This window comes from Oryzias latipes, chromosome 16 (genome assembly GCF_053564925.1).
Source record: "Oryzias latipes strain Hd-rR chromosome 16, Olatipes_Hd-rR_3.1".
In the NCBI taxonomy this organism is placed as follows: domain Eukaryota; kingdom Metazoa; phylum Chordata; class Actinopteri; order Beloniformes; family Adrianichthyidae; genus Oryzias; species Oryzias latipes.
The window spans coordinates 30345459-30372427 of NC_136252.1; the positions used below are offsets into that span (position 1 = coordinate 30345459).

At 39.5% G+C, this 26969-nt stretch overlaps 2 protein-coding genes across 4 annotated transcripts in view; both read right to left on the reverse strand.

The window, feature by feature from the left end:
* The window catches only part of si:ch211-113g11.6 (semaphorin-7A), a 44665-nt gene extending 39225 nt beyond the window's left edge, over positions 1–5440 (reverse strand). The window contains exon 1 of the mRNA XM_011485736.4: positions 4728–5440. Within this exon, the coding sequence (XP_011484038.1) occupies positions 4728–4806 (79 nt within the window). The 5' untranslated portion in view covers positions 4807–5440. The remainder of the gene's footprint in view (positions 1–4727) is intronic.
* Positions 5441–8927: 3487 nt separating this feature from the next.
* On the reverse strand, positions 8928–26217 carry lingo4b (leucine rich repeat and Ig domain containing 4b). 3 transcript variants are annotated; one of them, XM_004078343.5, is made up of 3 exons: positions 25806–26217; positions 11893–11994; positions 8928–11805 (listed from the first exon to the last, which is right to left on the reverse strand). In XM_004078343.5, the coding sequence occupies exons 2-3, from the start codon at positions 11893–11895 to the stop codon at positions 9994–9996; spliced, it is 1815 nt and encodes a 604-aa protein (XP_004078391.1). In that variant the 5' UTR covers positions 11896–11994; positions 25806–26217; the 3' UTR covers positions 8928–9993. The 3 variants fall into 3 exon arrangements, with proteins under 3 accessions (XP_004078391.1, XP_011484039.1, XP_011484040.1); XM_011485737.4 differs by lacking the exon at positions 25806–26217 and adding an exon at positions 13171–13291; XM_011485738.4 differs by lacking the exon at positions 25806–26217 and adding an exon at positions 13086–13225.
* Between the last annotated feature and the right edge of the window lie 752 nt (positions 26218–26969).

Here is a 26969-nt window from a genome sequence, read left to right on the forward strand (position 1 = left end):
CTCAAAGACCATCTCCAATAAAAATTGTGTTTTTGGTGTTTTTAAAATATTGATCTAGAATTTTTCTGATTTAAAAAAACTGTGTTTCTCAGTATGTATTCAAATCATTGTGAATCAGGAGCAGATAAAAAAACATTCAGATTGAAAACGTTTAAGCGACAAGCTCTCTGCTCCTCTCCATTCAGATTCATTCGATCATTCACAAATAAATCCAATATTGTCTTCATCATCTTCAAACAAGCTGGCATCTGGCTCAAAACTGTACGACTGGATAGTTCCAATATTCATTCATTTTCTTAACCGTTTTGTCCCTTTCGGGTCACGGGGCTGCCGGAGCCTATCCCGGCCACTTTTGGGTGAAGGCAGGGGACAACCTGGACAGGTAGCCAGTCTGTCGCAGGGTAGAATGTCCACAATCACACACCCATTCACTCTCACACTCACACCTAGGGACAATTTAGATTGGCCAATTAACCTATGCAGCATGTTTTTGGATGGTGGGAGGAAGCCGGAGACCCCGGAGAGAACCCACGCATGCACAGGGAGAACATGCAAACTCTACACAGAAAGATCCCCTGTTGATGTAGTTTTTCATCTCCCCCAGCCGGGACTTGAACCTGAGGCCTTCTTGCTGTGAGGCAAGAAGGCCTCACAGTAAGAAGGCTAACCACTGCGCCACCGTGCAGCCTAGTTCCAACATTGTTCGCCCTTTTTTGTTGCACTGGTAATCTTAGGTTGGGGGTGTGAGGGGCTGGAAGCCAGCAGGAAAGAGTGTAAACAAAGGGATGAAGGGGAATGAACGCAGGCTTACTTCCTGCCAACAGTCCCACCCACAACTCAGAGGGGAATTTCCGAAACTCCTACCGCTCTGCTGAAAAATTGTTAAAGAGAATGACAGGTTTTGGGATTTTGGCTAAAAATGACATGGTTGGAAGATCATAGAACTTTAAAAACTATTCTAAATAAGATCAAAATTGTTGCCAGAAATACTGTGATTATTTAACAAATGATGAGAAGATTCTTTTATTCCACCTTTTCAAAGTCAAACATCCGTGTTAATTGAAAGCTGTAAAAACCATTAAACTCTTCAACTTCTCTTCCATAAACAGCTGGAAAAAAAATGTGTGCTATAACAAGAAGTTAAGGGCTGCATGTCTGTGTTTAACTAAATCCATCTCTGGAGAAATCTACTTTTAACCCTTGTGCTATCCTGGGCACTTTAACATTGGGAGTTGGGTCATCTAGACCCACTAGACAGTGCTCTGAACCTTTTTTCTTCAATGATTTGTGATCTTCACTGGTGTCCATGGATTACATGAAATCTTTCCACCTTTATCCACCTTTTTCATGGCAGGAATAACATGTCAATGTAAGGGTGGGGTCATCTAAGATAGCACAAGAGTTACACGACAAGCTTCATGGGGACGAGTCATCATCAATCCTCCATTCTAAAGACAGAGGAGTCTTTTGTTCCAAAGGCTTTCACTCATTGACAACAAAAACAGATGCAGAAAAAAGAAATTCAGGTGTCGTACTCCTCAAGGTTCGAAACAGGTTATAATAATTAAACGGTTGTTTAAAATATGGTCTGCTGCAACAGAACAAGGAATGCATCTTTAAGTGTAGAGATTCATAAGTGTGTTTTTTTTTGTTCTCACAAACCTAAATTTGTTCTTTCTCTTTTTCTCTCAGACATTCAATCGCTTGTGCTCGGCCATACCCTTGAATCTTCAAAAGGTCAGCTGAGCACAAACAAAGACAAACATCCTCATTTTCTCTAGCTTGCCTGATTAAAAGGTTTAATTAAAAGGCAATTACAGACACATGTTCTTAGAAGTAAAAGCATTTTGAATTAGTGAGTCATTTTTAAAGGCAGAAATATGCAAATTGAGGAAAGGAGAGCAACTTTGGTGGGTTAGTCTGAAAGGAAAAGGCATTTACTGGAAGAAAAAAAAAAACGCAGAGCCAAAGTTCAGTGATCAAGAACCCATTGAAGATTTCTCCATTTAGTTCCATCAAACCAAATGAAAAACACATTTCAGAAAATGTTTTACTGTCTTCACCCAAGAATTCAATTCAATTTTATTTGTATAGCCCAAATTCACAACAACAGTCGTCTAGATGGGCTTTGAAGGATGCCATGTTCTTGTTTTTTTGTTCCTTCTGGACTTTGTTTTTCTTGTAATATCACTGTCAGGTCATAGATATGTATTCAGTTCACAAAGTAAAGAGAGGCTGACTTTTTTTTTTCATTTATTCATTGAATAATCCAAATCCTAATCCTTTCAGCAAACCCCTAAAAGAAATGAAAAGCACAAAGCTTCGGTCCTGTTTTTAATCCTGAACAAATACACGAACGCCTAATACATGAGAAAAAAAAGAAACTATTATAAAAGCAACCGCAGCTATGCAAATCAACACTTTTAGTAATTGTGATGCAAAAGGTGCCTCTCGCAGCAAAAAAACCCAACTCAACAAAGACGTCATTTACTTTAGCAGCAGCTCTGAGGCTTTTTAGCTCATTCCAGCAAGCTGCTTTTGCTTTTAAATGATGGCTTTAGTGGCACTGTTCTGATTCTGTCACTGCCTTTCCAGTAGCAGCAGGCAGCTTTTTGATAAGACAGGTTTGATCAGACAATACAAGAAAACACATCTCCCTGCCATGGGAGCAGCAGACAACAAAATATGAAGCTCCTTGGATGCTAAAGAGTCATTTAGTTATCTCGGGAGGATGATGGCCAAATTAAATCTAAAATTGAGTGATTGTTGAACTTTACTTCAGCATGTGGGCAGAATCACGATTCCAAATGCTAAATGGTGTCAAAAATGTGTGTATCAGGTGTAAAAGAGGAGGCAGCCTGCGTTTAAAGGCCAAACTGTTTAGATTTCTGATCAAATGTGGTTCAACAAACACAATATAATTTGGCTTTTTAGATATTTTACATGAAACTGATGTAATTGTAGAAGGGTAAAATGCAGCAAAAAAGGCAGAAAAAAAGCAACTTCATTTTTTTTTTCCAATGAAAATTGTTGGTGCAGTTTATGTACTTGGTCTATGTGTTTCTGTTACTAAACATTCAAATGTTCTGGACTTGTTTGAGACTTTCTGCTCCAGGAGTTTTGCCCACCACCTATCTGTCACAAAACATTAACTGGCGATAAAGTATAAGGCACATGAGAATTTAGTTTGACTTCATAAGAACCTTAACCACACAAATCAAATTGGTAATGTATGTCTCAAGGGCTGGACTATAATTGAATTGTATTTTAGTTCCCTTTATAGTCGCTTAAAATTGTGCCTTGATCTTGTTGTAAATGTGGAAGAAGAAACAGAAAATGATTATTTTATCCAAGAAAAAGCCTCTAAATAACCCCATTCAAAGCTAGAATCCCCTTGTTTTAAAACTGTTTTTAAACAACCTTGGTTTCATTTGATTAAATTTAACATAGCAGAAGAAAATTTAAAACATTTTTTCAGGATTTCAACAGGTGTAAACACCAGAGTAAAACCCCAAGCTCGATTTTCTGAAGGTGAAAAAAAGGTCTCCAAATGCTAACTTCCTGAGGAACACCTCGGAGCTGTCCGAGGTCCTGAACCAGCTTTTAAAAAAATCTTTCCTGTTTTCCCCCCAAATCCCCTGAACGTCTTCCTGTCCCGGAGTCAGCAATTCTATAAGAACAGTTTGATTGATATGACACGCACGTCCACCAGCGGCATCTTGAGCTCCACCACGAAGAGAGAAGCGATTCAGATAACTTGACAACAGCCCACACCTCTATTGATTGCTGAATACATTAGAGATTTGTGTGGGGTGTAAAAAATAATAAATAAACTTTAAAAAACGGGGGGGGGGGGGGGGACTCGTGAGTGGAATAGATAACGGGGTCTGTGCTCGGAATTTTCCACTCCACACTCTTCCCCCAATCATGTCCCCTCATTGTCTGCTTTTCTGAAGCCCGCGTCCAGCTGTGCGTGCTTTCCCTCCACTGTGAGGCTGAGCTCTCCCGACTCCTCTGCTGCAGTGGGAAGCAGCTGTACGTGTCCCGCATTGCAGCTCCGCAAGGACGCGGAGCCACAATGACTGTATCAACCGCTACAGAGCGATATTTCACAATAACGACGCTTTTCGGCGATGACAGCCGCAGCCTTCGCAGGACAAAAAAAGACGCCATGATCCCCCTCCTCCTTCAGAGGACGAGAGGTCGCCTTTGAACGCCTGGGGGTTGATTATCCCTCTGTGCGTCTGACGCGGAGACAGAGAGACATCGGAGCCTTTGAGAACTTGTGTCATAAATGGGAATCAAAAAGGAAAAAACAAGAAAGTTGCATATTTACGCATACAAAACTAAATGGACCCAAATGGACAGAAAACATACTGAGTTTATTGGTCTCACAGATTTTCCAGGTTTTCATTCAGATCACCTGACTATGTTTGCAGGCCTGGATGCTGGAGCGCGTAATTTACAACTCAAATGAAGGAGGGAGGGTCTGTTAGGGAGATTAATCGGGACGCAGTTCTCCGATGAAGGCTTGATATGCGCTCATAGTACATGGCAAAGAGAAGACACCCGCACTTTAAAAGAGCAGATCAACCATGAAGGGGCGCATCAACCCCAAGATGCTCAATCCAATCATCTGTCCACCCCCTCCAGCCAAGACTCCAAGGCTCAACACAGAACAGAAAACGGAGCAGTAAAACATGCGGACAAAACCAACGGCGGCTTACCGTGCACCACAAATTTCAGCCTGGGCGCCTTTCCCGCAACGACCGAGGCCAAAAGTGCCAGGAGGACCAACGAATTCATCTTGCTTTTGAGGTCTGCTGTTCTCCACGATGCGCTCCGTCTGAAGTCCTGTCCTCTCTCCACTCAGGTCCCTCCCCGATCTGCTGTGTCCCATAGGCTGTGCCAACCACCGCTGCTCCCAGATACGTCTGCTCTTCCAGAGGTTCCAGGGGCTCATAACATTTGGGGTGTCTGGCTTCAGGGAGACGACAGGCAGCGGGGGGAGTGATGCTTTGCAGGAGCAAAATGAATACATTGACTTCGTGTTATTCCAAATCCACGATTATGAATTATGCTCCCCATACCTGTTGCTGAAAAGATGATTTTATGTTTGGATGGCCAAACAAACATCTAACTGTTTTTATACTTTCTATTTTTCTTAAATTTGTATAATCTTTGGATGTAACTGCATCCAAAGTAACCTCAAATTAACCGTTTCTCCATCTGTTTCAAGAGTGTAAGATGAATTCGACTCTCACATTTTTGAATTAAAAGTCACAAATATGAAGAAGCGTGAATGGGGAATAACCGCCAGGAGAGGCTTCATAAATGCCTTCTTTTCATTCACAGGAAAATTATAGCTGCAGGCAGGCGCCGAGCAAAGCCTCATCTGCGCCTTTATGAGAGCTCTCTGCAGAGCAGCGCGCCATGGAGTGGAATAAATCAGCAGGATGTTACTCTAAAAATCAGGGAGAAAAAGAGGCATTCCGGTTTCTCATTCACTTCAGATGCCACACAGACGACAAAACGAGCAGAAATCCACCCACGTGATCTGCATTAAAATAGCTTGAACTGCCTCTGTAATCAATCATTTGAAGCCGATTCAGATCTGATCTTTGAAGTGTTTGTATTTGCTGAAAATTTGAGCAACCATAAGTTTAATATCTTCAGTCACATTCGGTTATTTGGTCATTTTAAGACCAGATCCCTGTTTTATTTTTTTAGGAACAGATTAACACAATACAGCATAAACGTTCAATCTGCAGTCCACCACGCAGTTTCAGAATGTTTTTCCCTTCCCAACTAACGTTTTTCTATCCGTGTATAACTGGGATTACATGCTTTGTCGATTTAAGACTTCAATCCTCAGAGATTTTTGTTTTGTTGACTTTATGTTTCCCACATTTCACCACTAGATGGCAGCAAAGGCAGAGTTTTCCGACTGGTTTTCACAATAACTTTATGTTTCTTACATCATTGCATCTGAACGTCCTGTTCCCACTTCAGAGGTTCAGTGTGCTGATGTTTTATTATTAAGATGACCTATTGGATAGAATACATACATATATGTTAGTATGGGATTCATAAAATACAACTTTTCCTAAAGGATAGATTTTAGATTTTCATTAAAATCTTATACACAAATTCATGGAGAGAAAAGCTAAATCAAATTCAAAATGATGTGGAGATTAAAGGTGGGCTGCCTGTGATTCCTGGCTGCCATGCACAATATTTCAAGTGGGTTTCAGATTTCCTTCTGATTGGTCTCTTTTGAAACAAAAAGGTCAGACTTGGGCTGCGGACAAAAATATCCTGACGATATGTCATTTGTTCAGTTTTTTTTTTTTGTAAGATCCATGTAAAATCTGTAAGTTTTGGTTGTTTTAAATCAATATCTCGGAATCTGGAGGAAGAAAGCTGCTTGAGACTGATCAAGACAAAGTTTCAGTTGTTCAGTTTCATGAACATTTTTTTCAACTGTATCTGTTGATTTCCTGTGTTTTATTTGGTTAAAAGTCAACGCTGTCATCTACCAGGATGTTTCTGAACACTTCTAGCTTCAAACTGCTCACTACTTTTGTGAAGATGGTGCGTTTTATTTCCCAGCAGGACTTGGACCTTGTGCACACTTTGCCAAAAATATCAGAGGCAAGAGATCCCTGTGGCTGATTGGCAGGAAATTCACCTGAACTGAAGGAACCTTAGGAGGAAGAGACAACAACTCAACACAGAAAACTCAAGGAGATCTATCAGAGCAACATCCCAGCAATCCCAGGTTGAATCTTACATTTCTGTAAATGAAACTTTAGTAGATTGTGTTTTCAATATTTATAAAGTACATTTTTGCGATTCCTATTTAAGCATAAGACAGAGAATACAATAAAGCTGCTTGTGAACACAGCTTCAGCTTATTGGGATTTACCTTGAAGCACCCTCTTTCATCTGCAGTCAGACGGCTTTAGGCTTCACTTTGATTTACTTACAAAACACTTGATTGAGGAAAATGGCTTTTGCTTGTTAAACCTAATGAGTCTATTTAGTTTGTGCTCTCAGCACAACTGCCGGGTTTAAATCAGAACATCAGCAGATCACAGGGACTAATGACGGCGAATCCAGAGAATGAGGATGAGAATGATTGTTTTTCACCTAGTTGGGTCCAATTTAAAACTTACTCCGCAGATCCTGACACAGATCAGCGTAAACAAGACATTTGCATTAAGCATAGGGAAAAATTAAGTTTCTGATGTCACTTTTCATGCTGGAATTTGAACTATTAATGGATTTAACTTTTTACAGTTGTGTAGACTATTAAAAGTCCCACTCAGATCAAATTTTGACCTGTTGTTTTAACCATGATAATGCAGTTTTTAGCCAAAATGTAAAAAAAAGAAAAAGTTCGTTTTTGGGACACAGTTTCTGCAAAGCGGCAGGAGTTCATTAGTAATTCGCCTTCAAGTTGTGGGCGGGACCAATGGTGTGGAGCAAGCAAACCCCCTTTCCCCTCCCCATTCTTGAGAGCTCTATGTTTATGCACTCTCTCTCTAGCTCACAGCCTCTTACACCACAAGCTAATATTACTTGAAAATACGAAAATGGTGAGCAACATTGGAGCTATCCAGCCATACAGTTTTGTGCCAGATGTCAGCTCGAATGAGAAGAACAAAGACATTGATGGAGTCGTCGACAAGCATCAGAATGGAGCGGAGCAGGGAGCTTGTGGCCCGCCCGGCATATTTTATGTCACAAATAAGCTCTCTTTCAATCACTATTTTTGCATCTGCTCCTAAATAAACAATGATCTGGAAAATACATACTCAGAAAAGTCATTTTGAGCTTAATTTTATTTATTTATGTCAAGAACATGTTAAAAACACAAAAAACACCTTTTTTATTTTGGTGAGTCTTTCAGGACTGTATTTATTGACTCCATAGTTGAGTAATTTGGTTAAAAGGGCAATAATAAAATTAATAAAATAAGAAAAAATACTATTTTTAATGATTTAGTTGAGCTGTAATTTAATTTTTTTCTGGGAAAAACGGATTAAAGTTTACTGACAGCAGATGTGAGGAGACCACAATATTCTTTGGGGTGTATGACAGTCATGGGATATGGGAGGGGCTTCGGAGCACCACTTTAATCTCCTCCCTTGGCTTTCTGTCCAATGGGAGCAAATGGTTATATTAAAATAGATAATATGACAGGCCAGGCTGGGCAGGAGGATAGCACCCACCAGACAGACCTATATAACAGATTGAGACGTGCCGAGGTAATCCAAAAGGGTTTAAATCTCTGCTCATACACGTGATAATCACTTTTTTCCCCTCCTCGCTTTTCTGGGTTATTCTGGGGATGACACGAACAAAATTATCTACTGTTCAGTGAATTCGTTTGAGTCTCTCAACCTCTACAGTGAAATGATGGTAGCGCTTGGGTTTAATATTTGCTGAGTTTCACTCTCAGCCTCAGAGCTGTGCAATGAAAGAGACCTGAAAATACGAGATAAATTGAGTTTAAACTGAGAGTATATTTCTGCAGGTTAAATCTCACAATCTGTCATTCATTCATTCATCTTCTTCCGTTTTGTCCCTTTCGAGGTCATGGGGCTGCTGGAGCCTATCCTACATCCTAGACAGGTCGTCAGTCTGTCGCAGGGCCACATATCACACACTTAGGCAGATTCACACCTACGGACAATTTAGAGTAACAAATTAACCTATTAAACCTGTTTTTGGACTTTGTCATATTTACAGAAAATAAAAACCAAAACATGTGCATTTGGTTCACTAAAAGGAATCAGTCATTTCTCACAAAGAAAATCTTCCCTCAGTTTGAAGCTCACAAATGAAGAACTTCAGTCTTTGTTTTTATCTACTGTAATGATATTTTGTAGATACAAAAACATTCAGAAAAAAACAAGAGCAGGTTCAAACCGGTATTTAATGACAACATGAAAATATTTTACAGCAAAAAAACAATTATGTCAATCTTGCACAACTTCATTTCAGGCATGGTTAAGTGTTTTTGTACACAGCCTAATGCATCTACTCAGTTTGGTATACAAGACGGGCATATGTGAGTGACACTAATCCCCAGGACTGGATAAAATTATAGAATATACGTAGGACACAAGTCAACCTTGACCTAAATATTTACAAGATAACGCAGATCAAGGACAGCATTCTCTCTGTCGATGGTGAGACTGTCAGTGAGGCACATAGTTTTCAGCGTTTCGTTCGGATACAAAATATATATAAAATCATAGCATGCTGAGACAGAAAATAACAAAAGGAAAGGTGCAGTTGATCTAAAAAAAAAACTTGTAAAAGTATAAAACAGTTAAGTATACATTGCCATTTACATGGCTACCTAACACAGATGCCTAAACCTTCCAAACCTTAACATTCTAAAAAGGTCTAAAGTGTCTAAATTTTAGGAAGAGAGTAGGAATATATTTGGCTATTCTATTCCAAACATGGATATCAAAGCTTTACTCACAAGTTAAAGTCTTAAAACCAAAGCAGAATTTGTGTAAAAGGGTCGAATATGGCAAAGCAGAGACAGTAAATAAGTCTATCAGTCCAACATGGATGATCAAACAGCACTTATTGTCTTTTACCACTGTGATTTAGTCTTCAAAGACTAAAATGTATTCAATTCATTTTTTACAAGTTCATGCTTTATATAAAAGAAACCAATGATGCATATTGACTCAATGTTTACTGAAATTAAATGTACACAAACTGAGACACCTCTGTCTACATAATGATGTTCACCCCAAGGACTGTACGATCATTAGTTTCAAAACACAGGCGAGAAGATGCCTGGATGTAACTTTCAGCTACAAAAGTAGAAGAAGGCTGGCACAGGAGCAAGAAACTCTTTTTGATCAGGCATCTGGAGAAGCCTTTGATACCAGGTGTCCATCTCCAGAGTAGCAGTGTGAGTTCATAGTGCAGAAAAATTCACAGAAACTTCCTTCGATTGGTCTAAATAAGTTTCATGGTAAACCTGCCGCCATCGGCGCCATCCCCTCCTCCACCGACAGAAGAGCGTGGAACAAAGTCAATCGTTGCCGTGTGCTTGATCTGACCTTTGCTCTGGCTCCAGAAGAACATGAAGACGAAACAGATGGCCACCGAGCTGAGGAAGGACAGGAAGCCCATAGTGGTGGCAATGATCAGCGTCTTGGCATCAAATGGGTATGGCTTGGCCATTTGAGCAGAGGAGTTGGCGTTTTGGAGGTCTGGGGGCTCGACCCAGCTTTCTTCCAGAAAGAAAGGGGTCGTTTTGTTACGAGGGACCCCTTTCACATACAACCCAACAGACATGCTGTCATTGCCTGCAGCGTTGACTGCCAAGCACTGATATGTGCCGCTGTCCTGAACTTGGGCAAAGCGGACTTCCAGAGTTCCATTCGGTAGAACTCTGATTCTTCCTGTGGGGGAAACTGTGTTCTTATGAGAGGAGATCCAGGTGATGGTTGGAAATGGATCCCCATCAGCCTTGCAGGAAAAGAGAACTGTGGTGCCCTCCTCAACCCTCGCCTCCTGCGGCCTGCGGTCCATAATACGAGCCGGCCGACACGTGAAGAGCCTGACGAGTTCCTTCTCAGAAAAGTCTCTGAACTCGCGCTGCTGTACAGCGTCAGGAGAAGAACAGGTGGGCTGGTGGCCGTCAAAGTTTAAGCGCTGCCTGCGCCGCATCACCCAGAGAAGCCGGCAGTCACATGCAAGGGGATTCCCGTCCAAACGCAACACCTGAAGGTTCCCCACGGAGTGGAAAGCGCTCTCCTCCAAAGTAGTGAGCATGTTGGATGTTACGTTAAGCATTCGAAAGAAGGACAGGCCCTTAAAGGCTCCTGGTTCTATTCGTAGCAGGCTTGCCCCAGCTAGATGTAATTCTTGGAGTCTCAGAAGGTCCCCTAGGAGGTTACCCTGGATAACAGTGATGGGGTTGTAGGACAGGTCCAGGAAGCGCAGGTACACCAGGTGACGAAGTGCTGCATAAGGAACCGCAGTCAAATTGCAGCTGCTGATAGTGAGTGATGTCAAATTTAGACCAATTAGACTGTTGCTTGCAATTGTGTCCAGCGCAGGCCAGTTTAAGATCTGGAGGGTACGCAGACGGGGCAGTCTTCGGAAAGCATTGTTGGGCAGTGAGGAGATGGTGAGGCGAAACATGCGGATCACTGTGAGGCTCTGCAGCTGGGTTAGCGCCTCTGTGGGAATGGAGGTCAGGTTGCTGCGGTCTAAGTTCAGCTCCTGCAGGTTCTGCAGACCAAAGAAAGCTCTTTGGGAGATAAAGACGAGGTCGTTCTCACCAGCTTCCAGCGTTTGAAGGTTGGCTACTTCCTTGAAGGTGTAGTCCAAGAAAACCAGAATCTCATTCTGGCTCAAATCCAAGAGACGAAGGCTGTAGAGTCCAGAAAAAACCCCGACTGGGAGGATCTTGAGACGGTTATTCTTGATTCGAAGAGTTTTGAGATTCTTGAGGCCCAAGAAAGCCTCCACCTCAATCATGGAGATTAAGTTATCACTGAGGTCCAAGTCTTGAAGTTGCACAAGGCCAGAGAATTGGCGCCGTCCTACTGTCTTTATTTTGTTGCGGGATAAATCCAAGCGTCTGGCGTCATTGGAAAAGCCTTCTGGCACCGAATTCAAATACTTGCCAGAGCAGATCACTTCTCTGACTTCAGGTCGACAAGCGCAGCGTGAAGGACAGCTTCCTGCAGATACACCGAGCCCGAACTGGAGCAGGATGCTCCATGTTCCCCATCGGACAACGGACTCCACAAACATCTGAGAAGACAGCAGCAATGAACCATTTAACATATTTTATTAGACAAAATATTTGACTTTTTAAGGGATTGTTGTGTCAAAACAAACCATTTGAGTTGTGAAGCGCAGATTTTCATAACCAGAGGCACTTTAAACCAGTTGAAACCAGACTTAACTCGAGTCCTCTTTAGACATGTTTTTCAGTCTGGCCTGCAAGGAAAAGAGACAAAACAAGAAATGCTTATAAAAATAACAAAACACTCTCTAGACATGAAAACTTAATATAATAAAATAAAAGTTTTCTTGCTTCCAACAGAGACAGAGCGTTCAGATATTACAGCTTTTCTTAGACATAAAACACTCACTTCATGTGTTTGATGAGCATGACTTTCTCTAATGATAAACTGGAACAAGCATAGAGTAATAAAAAAAACCCACAAACATTCTGAGCAGCCTTTCCTACTGTAACTCATTAAAGATTCATTTGGCTGCAGCTTTCTGCACCCTCAAAGTGACTGGAGTTTTCAGCATGGAGCCTCAACTTTTACATGCACTGAGAATTTCAGAATTGTTTCAAAGCTTTTCCGAGCTAAAAAAACATCTCCTAAAACATTGGTTAGTTTGAAAGCATCACGGCAGCTATGTCCCAAAAAATGTTACTTGTACATGCTTTAGATTTGGGAGCCAGTTTAGCTCGTGCTGGTTTGCGGCGCCTTCCGTCCGTGAAACCCGGGTTCGACTCTGGGCTGCTCCCTGTTCCCTTCTCTACCTCTGCCGGTTCCAAGCCCGGTTTGAGAAGGTTGCGTCAGGAAGGGCATCCGGCGTAAAACATTGCCAAATTTACCATGCGACTCGTTCGCTGTGGCGACCCCTGATGGGAGAAGCCGAAAGTGGAAGACATGCTTTAGATTTACCATCAAATATGAAATTAACGTATTGATCTGTATTTAGGACTTGTTTTCTTGAAAATGCGTGCTGAAATAATGTAACGAAGCTACATGTTAGTTTTAGAAAAAAAACAAAAAACACACACACACAAACAAAAAAACTAGACATTTTTAAAGTAGACAGCAATCCTATAAAGTGGGAAATAAACCAGCAGTCCAGTAAAATACAAGCTAAATCCTTCATGATAAAATATGACATAATTCTGTATTTATGTCGCGGTCTAGCTGTAGAAGTTGATGACAGAAGTGCTCGGATAGAATGTAAATTATGTAGTTCCTCTCCAGTGCAAGCAAGAGACAAAGCTTCAAGAAACACATCCTTTTGCCCAAGATGACAGATCTTCCCACACAGACCTCAAAGCTCCCACACTTGAAAAGCAAAAATCCAAAGCACAGAAAGGCAGAGTCCCACTCGTGCAGCTGCAGCCTCACTGCTCACCATCGGATGTTTTCCTGTGCGTGCAGCCGCCCTCGCTGCAGCCTCTCCTCTGACTGTCAGAGTTACCAGGAGCCCCAGAGCTGCACAGTCTTTTTCTCCCCTCTGTTCTTTAATGTACACTGCTCTTACACCAGCTGGGTGGGAGCTTTTAAGCTCACATAGGCTGCACTAGAGTGACTTTTCAGAGGCAGAAAAATGGATGAAAGCATGGAAATGAGCTGGTCAGTTATTTGTTTTACAAGTAAAAGTTCAATCATTTGAAATGCTCTTTTTTTTCTCAATTTTTCCCACTCTTGTAAGAATTATTTTTCTCGGATTTCATAATCTCAGATTTCATAAAAACCTCCCAGTGGCTTGTTAAAAATCAATTCTACTAGACTTTTTAAGGGTGTCATGATGACTGTTTCTTTATTAGTTACAAGAAAAACCCAAAAAATTCAAAACTAAATTTTAGGTTGGATGGGTCAAATTTGGCTGCCCTGACCCGACTCTTCCCCCAATTTTGTGAGAGACGGACCTTGGCAGGTGTGAGATATGTCTGGCTGGTGGCTCATCAAGTTCAACCATTTAGAAGCCAGAATCTCAGTCCCTGCTCACCTCAGAGAGCAACACGAAAGGTCACAGCCAACAGAAATAGACCCGGCCTGACCCCATACATCAAATTAGAAAGTGAGTCAATAAATTAATTGTTTCATTTTCCGTTTATATCCAACCATGAGTGGAGAGACACATGGTTTCATATGTCAGCTGTAATTATAATACATATTTTCTATCACTCAGAGACCTGGGTTTCTAAAACTGATGCAGTTATGAGCAGAGATCCAACAGCTGTTGCTGCGGTTGTCTGGGACACCGAAGCGCCGTCGTGGTTTCAGAATTTGGTGGATTTGCAATCTGGGAATACATGGAATTCCAATGTGCAGTTTCCACAAGCAAATATTCTCAAATTTATTAAATTTAAACATTGTGATAAAATATAATTTATGTTTCAACAAGTTTTAATTAAAATTGTTCAACCTTTGGAAACATTTTGTGGCTGCAAACACGTAATTTTATCAGCAAAACATAAAAATGCTGTTGTTTAGTCTTTATTTGCCATTATAAAATTAAAGCCTCTCTCTGCATAACTTTCTGAAAGACTTGTTTTTATATTAGTATGGATTAGGGATGCTACAATTGTATCTTTAAAGTCCAACAGTTGCATGCACTATTGAACCAAATCTTGGGTAAAGAGAAATGTTTCATCCTTACTCCACTTTTAAACTAAAAGTGTCATACATGTGTTGTGCTACATTTAATATATTGATTCATTTTTACTTGCTTATAAGTAAAACTTAACTCCATTTTTGAACTGAAACAGAACCGTGATCCAAAAATTGTGGGAAAAGTGAATCGTTGCATCCCTAGAATGGATGTAATTAGAATAATCTCCAAACTCAAGTGACCAACATCCTTCCCAAAGCCTGTCTGATCCTCTCTCTTACCTAATAAACCCTCATGTGCCAGAATTCAGTTGAAGTCTGTTGGATGTATGCTTCTTTTATATTTTTCTGCTGGAGGAAATCTGACGGATAGTAATAAAACTTATTGATTCCCTGTATTGTGCCCACTTTCCCATTTCGAAGTTGATGTCAGACTTTTTCCATCACTTCTGGCCAGCTGCCACAACATTCATAAAGGTGACAACAAAGGTTCTCGCATTATCATTTCAGCCAGCTCCCAGTGAAATTCTTAGAGGCCGACTACAGTGAAAATTGTGTTTTTGCTGTTTTTAATTTGTTCTTAGGTTTCTTCTGATGATGGAGAACATATAAAAAGAAACTTAAGCTCAAAATCGCATTTCTGAGTAATTCTTTATTTTAAATTGTTGTGAATCAGGAACAGATGAAAACATGCCATTTGAAACGGGTTACATCTGTGATGTACACAATACTCTGGGCAGGCCACATGCTCCCTGCTCCAGTCCCATCCACAACTCAGAGGGGAATTTCTAATGAACTACTGTCACTCTGCAGAAACTGTGCTAGAAAAAGCCTTTTTTTATTTTTTATTTTGGCTAAAACGGGGATAATTATACTAGACCACTGAACGCTTTTAAGATAGATCAAAAGATGATCAGAGCGGGACGTTAGAACAATAAGGATCCTGTGGTGCAGATGAGCACAGTCAAGTGTTGCAGAAAATCTGCTCAAACAAGACTTTTCAAATCTTCATGTGAGTCAACAAGCTGCTAAAGCGATCAACAAGGTTCTGCTTCATCAAGCAAAGTGGACGCCGCGGTTGTCCATGTCTTCAAAGTCTAACACGTTCTCATTAGGATCTCAAAGCACAGTTTCTGCTCGGCTCTAGATTCTCCTCCTTGTTTCCAAGCAACTGGAGGCGAAATGTGACAAGTTGTGACAGACAGCAAGCAATTACTGAGGCCACGTCTTAAGGCAAAACTTTCATGGCAACAGGTGCATGAAAACAGCAATGGGACCTCTTGGGGAGGCAAACATTGACAGTCTTTGTTTTTGGTGGCTTTTCTCAGCCTGAGAGGGACAAGCTTTGCCAACCCGCTCTGTCCTGACAGTTGTCAAGGTGCTATTTTTAGCAGATTACACCCAGAAAGGAAAGTTCCTGGCTCAAATCTCCAATTAAAGCAGTTGGAGATAACAACAGGGATCACAGAGTTTGTGTGTTTGAACCAGACAAAAGCAGGTTTAGTGGGGAAAAGTTTGTGAATCTGCGAGAATTTCTGTTTTTTTGACTCTGTACTGACCCCAAGACCTCCTGCACGCAGGAGCCAAATTTTAAAAGGTTTTCTGGCTGAACAACTGTCGACTGCACAGCGGGAAAATGATCATCTTTCCCCTTCTGAACTTTTCTGGGAAACGCTTTGTAAACAAGATGGAGTGAAGGCATGGGATGCAGAATGCAGGAAAAGTGGTGACAACTGAAGTTGCAAAAGTGCAAGCATAATGTTGGCTTTGTGTTGCGGCTGTGGAATTAAATCCTGCATTGACACATGTACATGAGATCCTGCATGATTGCCACTTAACAGCGGGCAAGGAGGTGACACTGACTCAGCAGATTTCAAGGTAAAACAAAGGTGATGGTCTCATGGGGTGATGCTTAGAGCGAATATGATACAGCACTGCTGTAAGACCCACTAATCGTTTTTATTTCAAAAACTGATTTCAATTTTTCAAATATATATACTTTAAAAAATGTTCAAAAATCGATATTGATGTGAGGTGATAGCAGTATTATTGTTTTATTTTACTGCTATCACCTGTAAAGTCGATTAATCTTTCTGTGCCAGAGGGTTATGAGTTTGATTCCCATAGACTGGATGGATGCAGTTCTCCTTGCTTCCATTTGTTTCTCATCAGGGAGAACATATAAAGAAAATGAGCTGGCATCTGGCTCAAAACTGTACGGCTGGATAGCTCTGATATTGCTCGCCATTTTTGTTGCACGGGTGACGTTAGGGGTTGTGAGTGGCTGCAGTTAGTGGGAAAGCGTGTAAATATCGTTCAGATAAAGAAAGGGCTCCGTGAATTTCTAATGAAATACTGCCTCTCTGCAAAAGCCATGTCCTAGAAAACAATGTTAGATATAAAAGGGAATATGGTTAAAAGACCACTCAGAACGCTTTTAAAAATGGCTTTCATGATGATCGGAGTAGGTCTTTAAGTCCCCCGAAGATTTTATGTTTGTTCTAGTATTAGAAGCTGGTTGAATTTGAATTGAAAATGCAGACAGAACTGCTAGGGCAAAAAAGTTTCAATATGAAGTTATCCCATCAAGTTTTGGCAAATCAAACTTTTCATTTGACCTTTGTTCTTCCAGCCAATCAGCAGCAGAGATTCACAGTATTCTGCGACGGAGCCAAAAATGAAAGATCTATTACGCCTTAGGATTTTGCTTGGACAGAAGTTCTTTTGGTGTTGGGGAGACTTTTATTTAACTTTGAAGCAGGCCAAATGCAAGTATGTTCAATCTCCGGATTCGTGACTTCATCCAGTTTGTTTTCTATTAGGGAAGCAATTCTTTTGCAATTTTTTAAAATATATATGGCAACAGACTTTGTTGGGTTCCTAAAATTAAAAATATTATACTTGAAGACATGGAACGATAGTTTAATGAAGTGAAATTACATATCACTAGCAGTTCAACACAGTAGTTTGCTTGGAAACAAACACTGCTATAATTAACTGCATATTTTGTAACTGACACTGTGTCCTTTGATTTGTTTATCATGCTTATATAATTCACAGAGTAATGCACAAACAATGAAGTCCAGCCTTTATGCAACTAGGAAAACAAAATGCACTTTTGGCTCTGATACAAACTGCTTCCAGGCACTTACATCACTTCTGCATACCTGATGCTGCTCAAATTCTAATTCCATTAAAAGCACCTTTGTCATAAAGTTTCCAAAGAATTCCCAAATGTTTTCCACGTAGCATACCATTCAATCTTTTCTATACAGTAATTTTATTAGTCTTTTGAAGAGGTTTTTTTTTTCATTTGGTGTACAACAACCCCCCCCCCCCCCCCCCCCAAAAAAAAAGCCCAAATAAATGAGTACACTTGAGTGGCTAAAACAACTGAAAATGTCACTGACTAGTTTGACTGACTAGACTTCAAACTGACTAGTTTAGGTCAGGCTTTATGTTTCACCTGTAAATTAATGACCGGTAAATAAATCTTGAGAGGTTTAGCCTGCACTTTACCCAGACCCCACAGAGGTCCCTCATGGTAGAAGTCAGGTCATAATAGCAGCATAGGAACACATTGAGGAATTCAGTGTGCTCGTGAAGTTTCTGCAGTAACTCATATTGGCCGTAAACAGGACGGGGAGGATAAAAAAGTCAGTGCTCTAGTCCTTTTTTTTTCTGTTATTGTGTCTTTTGGGTTTTAGCCAAATGCAAAATTCAAAGTCCAAAATTCAATTCAATTATAGCCCATATTCACAACAACAGTCGTCTCAGTGGGCTTCATACCAGTAATTGTAAGGTAAACATATCAAAAAGGATCATAAATGCATAGAATTCAACAGGATAATACTAAAACTCTAAACAGACTAAACTAAACTGGCACCCATGTCCTTAGATCCCCCTTCGCGGTAAGGAAAAACTCCTAAAAAAAACGTAATTCAGAAAAAACAAAGAAACCAATGATTATCTAATGACTGATGAACAGGCTGTGTGCAGGTAAAATCTGAACATCTGTTGCCACCACATAATCTCATCTGTAGTCCTGCATTGGAATGTAATGTTTGACTGCATTACGTAATCTATGCAAACAGTAGAAATGACTTTTAGTGATTTTTATTTTTTGTTCTAATTGTGCCAACTTTTGACCAGGTAGTCCTCGAATAAAAACAAATGCGTTTTCTTTGATAACCATATTAGTTCAAGTTGTGTGTGAAATATTTCTCATAACAAATTTTCTGCAGATCTATTCAACCTAGATTTTATGAACTCTGCTTTTTATAAATTAGTTTAAACTTGAAAAACAGATGGGAAGCTTAAACTAAGTTTACATGTACTTTGGTTTCTGGGGGAAATCGCTGCAGTTTCCAGGTTTCCACATTTCTGCCTTTGCTCTTTTGCGTTTTAACTGCTGCTCTTTGCTGAAAGTTTCTGCAGCCTTTGTCAGATTATTATTCTTGCTTTTGCTAGATATGTAGTTTACACGACATTTAAGGAACTATGTCACTTGAAAATGTCAATTTTTTTGGTTACTTTATTCCAAAGAAACACACAAATCACACTTGGAAAGTTTTTTTTTCTTTTATTTTTTTATTTTTTTTGAATTTACAGATATTAAGTTATCTGCAATTTCTTATTTGTTTAATTTTTTAACATTTTATTTTGATTTCTGGAAATTAGTTTGGTTTTACAACACTTCAGAGTTACCGTAGATATCAGATAAAAAACATTTTTCCTACAAAAGCCTAAATGTCACATAAATGGGAAATGTTGGTCCCGTAAAAGTTTATAGAAACCTTTTTTCTCGAAGTGGATTTCTGCCTGGGAAACCCAATTACTTTTCGCATGAAAACATTTTAACCTGGTTTTGTGGGCTGCAAACACTCAGCACTTAACTTTTAGCAAAGAGCAGCAGCTGGATGAAAAGACTAGATGGTTTAAACTGGAGGCGCTGGAGTTGTGGAAATGTGGCCCCAGAAACAGATGTAAACACAGTTAATGTTGCAATGTGAGGTAAAATGGAGCAGAGATACCACCTCCATTAATAATGCGGGGAGTGCAATGGCTGAAGTCCCGTTTTACTCCACATTCTGATGGGAAGGGGGTTAAAACTCTGAGTTAAGCTGTGCAAAGTGCACCGTTTGCATTATTAATAATAGCACAAATAAATGAGGGAAGGGAATTGGTCTCAGTGCGCTGCCTATGTGATGTGACAAATTAGGTCGTCTCATTGAGCAGAAAGGATGCGTCAAATCCATCGCAGCACATCAGAGAGATGACGCAGGGTCATGCATTAACGGCAAGCCGACTAGTGGGAGGCGGTTAACCTGAAACAGGTCGTTTGTGAAAAACGTGTTGTGAAATTTTCAATAATTTAGGGCGACGTGCATAATAATCAATGACAATCAGCTCCTTATGAAACCTGTCGACTGAAGGAGGACAGACGACTCCACAAATTTGACATTCCTAAACAAAAACAAGTGAAAAAGACAATAAATTAAAAAGTGGCTCATCAATTCACTGGAATCTAGTTATGGGACACAAGATTTAGTAAGATTGTGAAAAAAAAGTACCGGTAAGTTATGATTTAATTATAGCTGAAAACCCAATTAAAGATGATAAAGTGATGCATAGCAGAAAAAAAATTCAACAGTAGAAAAAATAAAAGAAAATATATTTTTGTCTATTGAAAACTGTTAAACAAAAAAGTCAAATAAACATGCAGCTGTGACAAAACAGATGTTATAAGGAGATTACATACAAGGACTATAGGAAGCATTGATTTAACTTAGTAATTTATTTAGTTTTCTGGTTCACAGAAAAACAATCATCTCCATAATCTCTCCAGTGTTTCAGGTGAAAGTTTCCCTATTTGACGTCTTGCTAATCTGACAGCACCCACCTGCTCTCCATCTGTCAGAAAAGGAAGCATGCTTCGCATGGAACCAATGCATAAATCAAGACAGCCCCAAAAGTGCTAAATTTTCAAATATATTACAACTCGGGGAGAAAAAAAATGGACTTTTTTCTTTTTTTAAAGATTATTTGTCAAACTATCATCTTATCTTGTGTTCTGCCCAAAGTCGCTGGTTTGTATCATGATGAGGTTTGACAAATAAATTAGCTGCTGAATCGCATTGTTTTGAGATATGGGTTTGATCCCAGGTATGGCAAATGTTCTTCTGTTTTTGTGTTAGTTTTTGGCCAATTTTAAATATTACAGCTTATTAAACAACTTTTTTTTTTATGACAGAGTATTAGGGCCACTAAAAACAAAGAAAAATAAAAAAAATATTGGAACAAAGTGGTAAAATTATGATTGAAAAAAGAGACAATTTTAAACGGAGTTATAAAAATAATTAAACAATTCATGAGAAGTCATGGTTTTTCGCTTCAAAAAGTCGTAAGTAAAAAGACATGCTTTTTCAAAAATAGAATGGTACATTTACCTTTTCAAATAAGGGGTCATGCTGCTAATTATTGAAAGAATTTTGCTGAATGTGCTTTACTATTGTAAATCTTTTCAAAAATGTAATGAATTTTTTCTTGTAAAATTATGACTTTTCATTACATAAATTTATCAGGCCGATTTTGTTCTCATAAAATGTTAATTTTTGCAACTTTTTAAAATAATTTTACTCTTTTTTTTTCTCTCTCTCGTAATTTTAAGACTCTGTTCTCATATATCGTAATTTATAAATTCTTTAACCTTTCAAGAATCAAACTGAAACTACAAAACTACAAACAGTAAATTGCAAAACTCAGTGAAATCATGAATTTCTTAAGGTGATAAAGCTGTTCACCTTCTTTCTTTCCCAACATCATATATTTTTTAGATTAAAAGCTACTCATAACAAAATAAATGATCTGTGGCTCATTTAAAAAGAGATAAACACTAGAATTTTTAAAAAGTTAAAAAAAAATCATAAGGCAACAACAGTAGTGAAGAGTGCGGCATAATAACACTTTTCTTTGATAAAAAAAACTCTGGCAGGAACGGCTTTTAACAAAGTTAACAAAAATCAATCATGCTTAATAAATGTGGGTAAATGTAGGTTGTATGATTTAGTTTTACAGGAAAAAGCTAGTTTAGAGATGTCGACGCCCAAACTGTGTGGTGAGTTAAATGCCCTGAGGTTGCTGTTCACTGCTGGCTGTGTTCCACTGCCATCATCATCCCTTTATGTCCTCAAAGAGCATCTTTTGTCTGGCTTTGTAGTCTTCGTGCACTGAATTGTAAAATTAGGGCACATTTTTGTGCCTAGTTGTCCCTGCACACATTTGCAAAATTGCAATCACTTGTGGAAAGAAAAAGTAGTTGTTGTGGGATTAACGACAAAATAGGGCTTGATGGAAAAGTTAATTCTCCACGTGGAAATGACGCGCCCGGCATGAAGCTTTAATCAGGAGGTACAGGAAAGTTTAAGAAGCTTTTTGGGGATTCAAAAATTGCTTTTTATGTAGAAGGAATTGTCTTTTCTGTGTGGATTTCTAGTTTAATGTCGAGCATTTTTATTTTCTCTTATCTATAATGAGGCAATGAGGTTCAGTTTTTAGCACAAACTGTGCGCCAGAAATTACTACAGCCAGAAATATTAGGTTTTTATTTCCAGTGATGGTAGAGCAAAAAAAAACAAACACTTGCTTGTTTATAGTTTTTCACAGAGTGAAACAGAAAGCCCAGAGGCTGTTAAAAACACACAAGCATGATGAAAGCACAACTCAGTTTTCCATGTTTGTGTCCTTCGTTTGACAGTTTTCAGAGAAAAAGCTTGAAAGCAGCTGTTTTTTGCTCTTTTATGAAAGCAGGGAGGTTAAAAGGACGTCATCCTTTAAGACTTTTTCCTTATGGTCAGTTAAAAAAAATAAAAAAAACTATCAAAGGTGCATGTGTGTGCTCTTAACCCAGTTTGGGTTTCAAATGTGGAACAGGCTTTGGTATAGGCAACTACATAAATGGACAAATAAAAAGAGGACATGCATGTTGAAAGGGAGAGTAACATGAAAGGAGACATGCAGCATGAAAGGAAGTTCCGGCAATGCAAAGATGCTTTTCATGGTGAAACATCACAAAGTTAATGCTGACACAAGCTCCAGGCCACTGGCTTTCACTCCTGACTGTCCATTGGCAGTGCACATCTGATCTTTCCATTCAGCCACAAGCCCCCCTTCAAATGACGATGTGGCCTAAATATTGCTTGTCTGCACACCGGGTTCAAAAGTGCTGTGCATTACAGATTCTGCCCTGGATAGATGTTTGCATGTGCAATCCCTGCAAAAGCAGCTGAGACTGATGAAAAGACACAACTGCCTGCGGATCAGACCCCATGTGGAAATTAAGAGATTTATCCTTTGCAGCATTAAGGATAAGTAAAGTGCCGAGCATAATCTCATAGAAGTTTAGACCCAAAATGTGAAAGGAGGGGTGGGAGCTGCGTGTTCGGGTGACAGACTCAGCTCCACCTGATCCACACAAAAAGAGAGGGCAACTCTGCGACGACACAATAAGTTCAGACACGTGTGGCTTTTAGGAGACAGATGTCTCTCGGCTTAAAAACTTCAGACTTTAGTGCTTTGAGTAAGGATTAATATCTGCAACATGTTACTGACGGTAATTTTTTGCTGCCCTTCAAAACGAGTCTGCTCTTTATCCTCCCAAAGAACAGCTTGGCACACATTTTTGTTGCACTCTTTCAGTAAGGACAGCTAAGGTGAAAGGACAGAGCTGGTAAAGCGCAAGCTACTTTCATTTTTTGAAGTTTTTTATTACAGTTCAAAAAACTTTAAATCTTGTTTAGAAATGTCCGCTAAGAAAAAATGCATAACCTTGTTATGATTAATATATTTTTTTTCATACGAAAGTCGCATATGAAAATAAACTATGAATAACTGTGGAACAGGATACATATCAGATGACAAAAAATGTAAATCCAATCTCTAAATAAAGAGAATTCTGCGGAAAAAACTACAAAGTCAAAGTTTCAAAAGAAAGTATGAAGGAAATACAATGAGAGCAACAGGCAGAGAACATCTAATAACTGCAGGGATCAAATAAAGTGATGAAAAGGCCAACGGAGCAGACGCAGAGAACAAACAAAACCAAACCTGGAGCCAGAATTGAGACTGATCAAAGCACAAAAACACGCAATCGCAGTAACAAGCAACATCTACACAAACCATTAGGTCAAATGACACATCTGAATATATGCAACTAAAGAATTAAAATCTAACGATGAGCACAGATTATTCTAGATTTATAATAAATGACTGCCATACTAGTGTTAAAAGAGACCATATGTGGAATGAAAGAAAGATGCCAATAGAGAAAAATGCTGCTCTTCCATAAATGGAACTAAAACCTTCAAGTTTAAAAACAAACTTAATGAAGCAAAAACTAACAAAAGTCCAAAAGAATCAACAGCACAGACAGGAAGTGAAGCTCAACAAAAATGTAACAGAATAAAATAAGAAGCAAGACCTAATAGTTTAGAGACAAAAAACAGTAACAACAGAAACCAAAAAAGAAATGTAGCAAACAGGATCTTAACAACACAAAAATAAACTTTAAATTGTCATTTCAAACAGCCAAAGACAATATCCAAACCAGTCAAGTCTTTTTTCCCCCTTTTTATTCTGTCATGCTAAAGTCAGTTTGTCCATTATTATTTCCTAAAGTCTAAACTATTAGATAGTTCTAAAAAAAACGAGAAACTCTCCAAATGAGTAAAACGGCAATTGTTTAAAGGTACTTTGTCACTTTTGCTACTGAACACTCTTCATTGTTTGGGTCACTTTCACACTTGATATTGTGAGGAAATTGCTTAAAATGGACATGAGAACTTGCATAAAAGAGAAAAAAGTGAACACGGTGTGCAGAAGCAGTAATGAAACAACTGAAACTGCTTCAGCATCAGTGAGGCAAGTGCAGCCAAGTGCCATGGGGACGAGCATCCCGGCTCTGTCTCCACTCAGCTGTTTAGGAGTGTCCTCCCCTGCACGGCAACAGCAACACTCAGATTCACTCATTGGGTCCGAATGACCTTGGAGTTGTTAAACCCAAGCAAGTGTAGTTTCTCTGAAAATTAACCTAGTTTCTCTAGCGTATGATGCCAAAACAGATCCCAGGTATTCAGTAAGTTTAAATAAATGCATTTGAAAATACCAAAAGAGAACAAACTGTGTCCCCTCAAAACGAGCATTGACCCCCAGCAAAACGTAAAGAAAACACTGTTATAAAGTCTCACAAAACTAGTCCACAAACTTCTTTCCCTAAGGCAGAAATCAATTAAAATGTGGAGCAGCAGCTGAAGGAACCGGTGCAGCTAAATCACTGTGAGACTCATACACTTCCTCTGCGTTAAATGCCCTCTGATTAAATGATCCATTTGGCAAAATCCCAAGTGTCAAATCCTTGTGGCTCCCTTGGTGGTGATCTGCTCCTCCTGAGCTTCAGCGAATGTGTGCTGATTATAATGGGGGCTGGAGCTGATGGTTTTATTCTGAGTTCACCTTTGCAGCCTCAGTGAAACCTGCGTTCTGGGTTTTTATCAGTCCGCAGGCTCAATATCCTGTTCAGAGCCAAGTTTGACGCGATCGTTCAGAGCGATGGAGAGAGTTTTTATCCGAATTAGCAGGAGAATAAAGCAGGTTTGAATTTTAAACAGGTGCGTTCATTGTCACGCCATCATGAAAGCTGCAGCTGCTAGAAATGCAGTTAAAACACAAGCTGCTGCAGCCCTTTTTAGGTTTGTGGAACAAACTATCCAGAGGATTACTGTTGGCACGGAGGCTGTCACTCCACGAAACATCAACAACAGATTTGAAGAGATGCTAATGTAGGTGGCATAAACAACAAGGTGGCAAGTATAACATTTCAATTTTTGATGTTTCTACAGTTTGAAGGTATTTTATGACAACAGGCTGCAAAATAAACCTGTTTACACTAGAACTATCTCCCGAACAACTCAAAAATAATGTTAGTATTATTTTAACACTATTTTGGCCTTTGCTGTTGTGAGATTTAAAGTTAAGACTTGGTTAAAGTATAAAATGGAGTCCTTCATTACACATACTGAAAAATATAAAATAAAAAAAACACTCATTTTCACTTCAGATCCATTAAATGTGATTAAATTATATAAAAAAGTAATGTTTTCTGAAAACGGAGATATCCTCCATTTAAAACTGAATAAAAAAAATTGTCTTGTAGAAATCCAGATTAAAGCAAAACAACAGCTGGTTCTAGCTCAGTGTGAGCATGAAAAGGATTAAGGATTCCAAAACAAACAACTCAGCCACAGTTTTAGCAAATATATGCTCAACTTAAACACATTTTTGTTACTGTTACGGAATCAAACAGGTCATATCAGATGCAGAGAGCAGCAGAAAGTGTTTACGCGGACTTGGTCCGTTCAAATGTGGACTCAAACTCACCATTCAAGGCTTTCAGAGAGGACGGCTCTTTAATCTCCAACAGACAGAAGTGTTCATCTCTGTTCAGGACGCTTCTTCTCTGCCTCCTCTTCCTCTTCTGCCCACAACCAATAAGACTTTCCCAGCATCTGTCGCTCCGGAGTGGCGCACTTTTACTCCGCCCTCCTTCATAAATTTCTTCCCAGCGCCTCGGGGACTTTTGGAATAGTTGCGCCACTGAAATAATTCAGGTCGACAGTGTATGCCTGGCTGTGTGTGGGGATGCTGTGGAGAAGCTGCTGCGCCATGACCGCGCCGCTGCTGATGCTGCGCACTGCGCGCCGCCGCTCAGATGGAGCGCCAGCCTGCGGATTTAAGGCGCGGGAGGAGCGCCAGCGCGTCCGGCGCTCTACCTTAAATCCTGGAGAACTGCGATGGACGAAATGTCACATTTGCACCAAACAATGCAGCCTTTTGACGCTTTATTATCAATCCACAATTTCTTTAACTTTTAGAGTAAAAACTTAAATGGAAACTGACAAAAGAGTTTGGTCTGGTAAAGATTTCACAGTTGGTCATATAAATACTCCTGTTGATGTTTAACTTGACCTTTAAAAATAGTAAAGTTAAACATCAAATGACATTTTGTTGCTCTTTAAAGACAAACTGATAAAAGAAATTGTGTTTTGGGTATATTTGACAGGTTATTTGTATTTTTCTGATTATGATGACATATGAAATTAAGCTCAAAATTGAATTTCTGAGAATTTCTTTATTCAAATCGTTAATGCCTAAAAAAATACTGTTTGGAAAAGATCATATATGTGACGTAGACACACTGGGAGGGGCCACTACCACTTGCTACCTTCTCAATGGGAAGGGGGGCAGAGTTGGTCGTGCAAACGGTCAGCTCGCAACTCACTACTGCTACGCTGCAGAATCTATTTGGCTTAAAAAGCATAATAGTTCATAAAAGATCACTGGGAACACTTTAAAAATAGATCAAAGATGTTCCCAGTAGGTCCGAATGAGGTTAGACAAGTTAAATTGATCAGACATAAACAAAGTTTAAAACATGTCTGATATTCCTTTCAGGCTTTTTTTGATTTTATTGAGGTTAATGTTTAATGTTATTTTTTTTTCTTTTTCACATAAAACACATGGTATGTGTTTTAGATCAAGTCA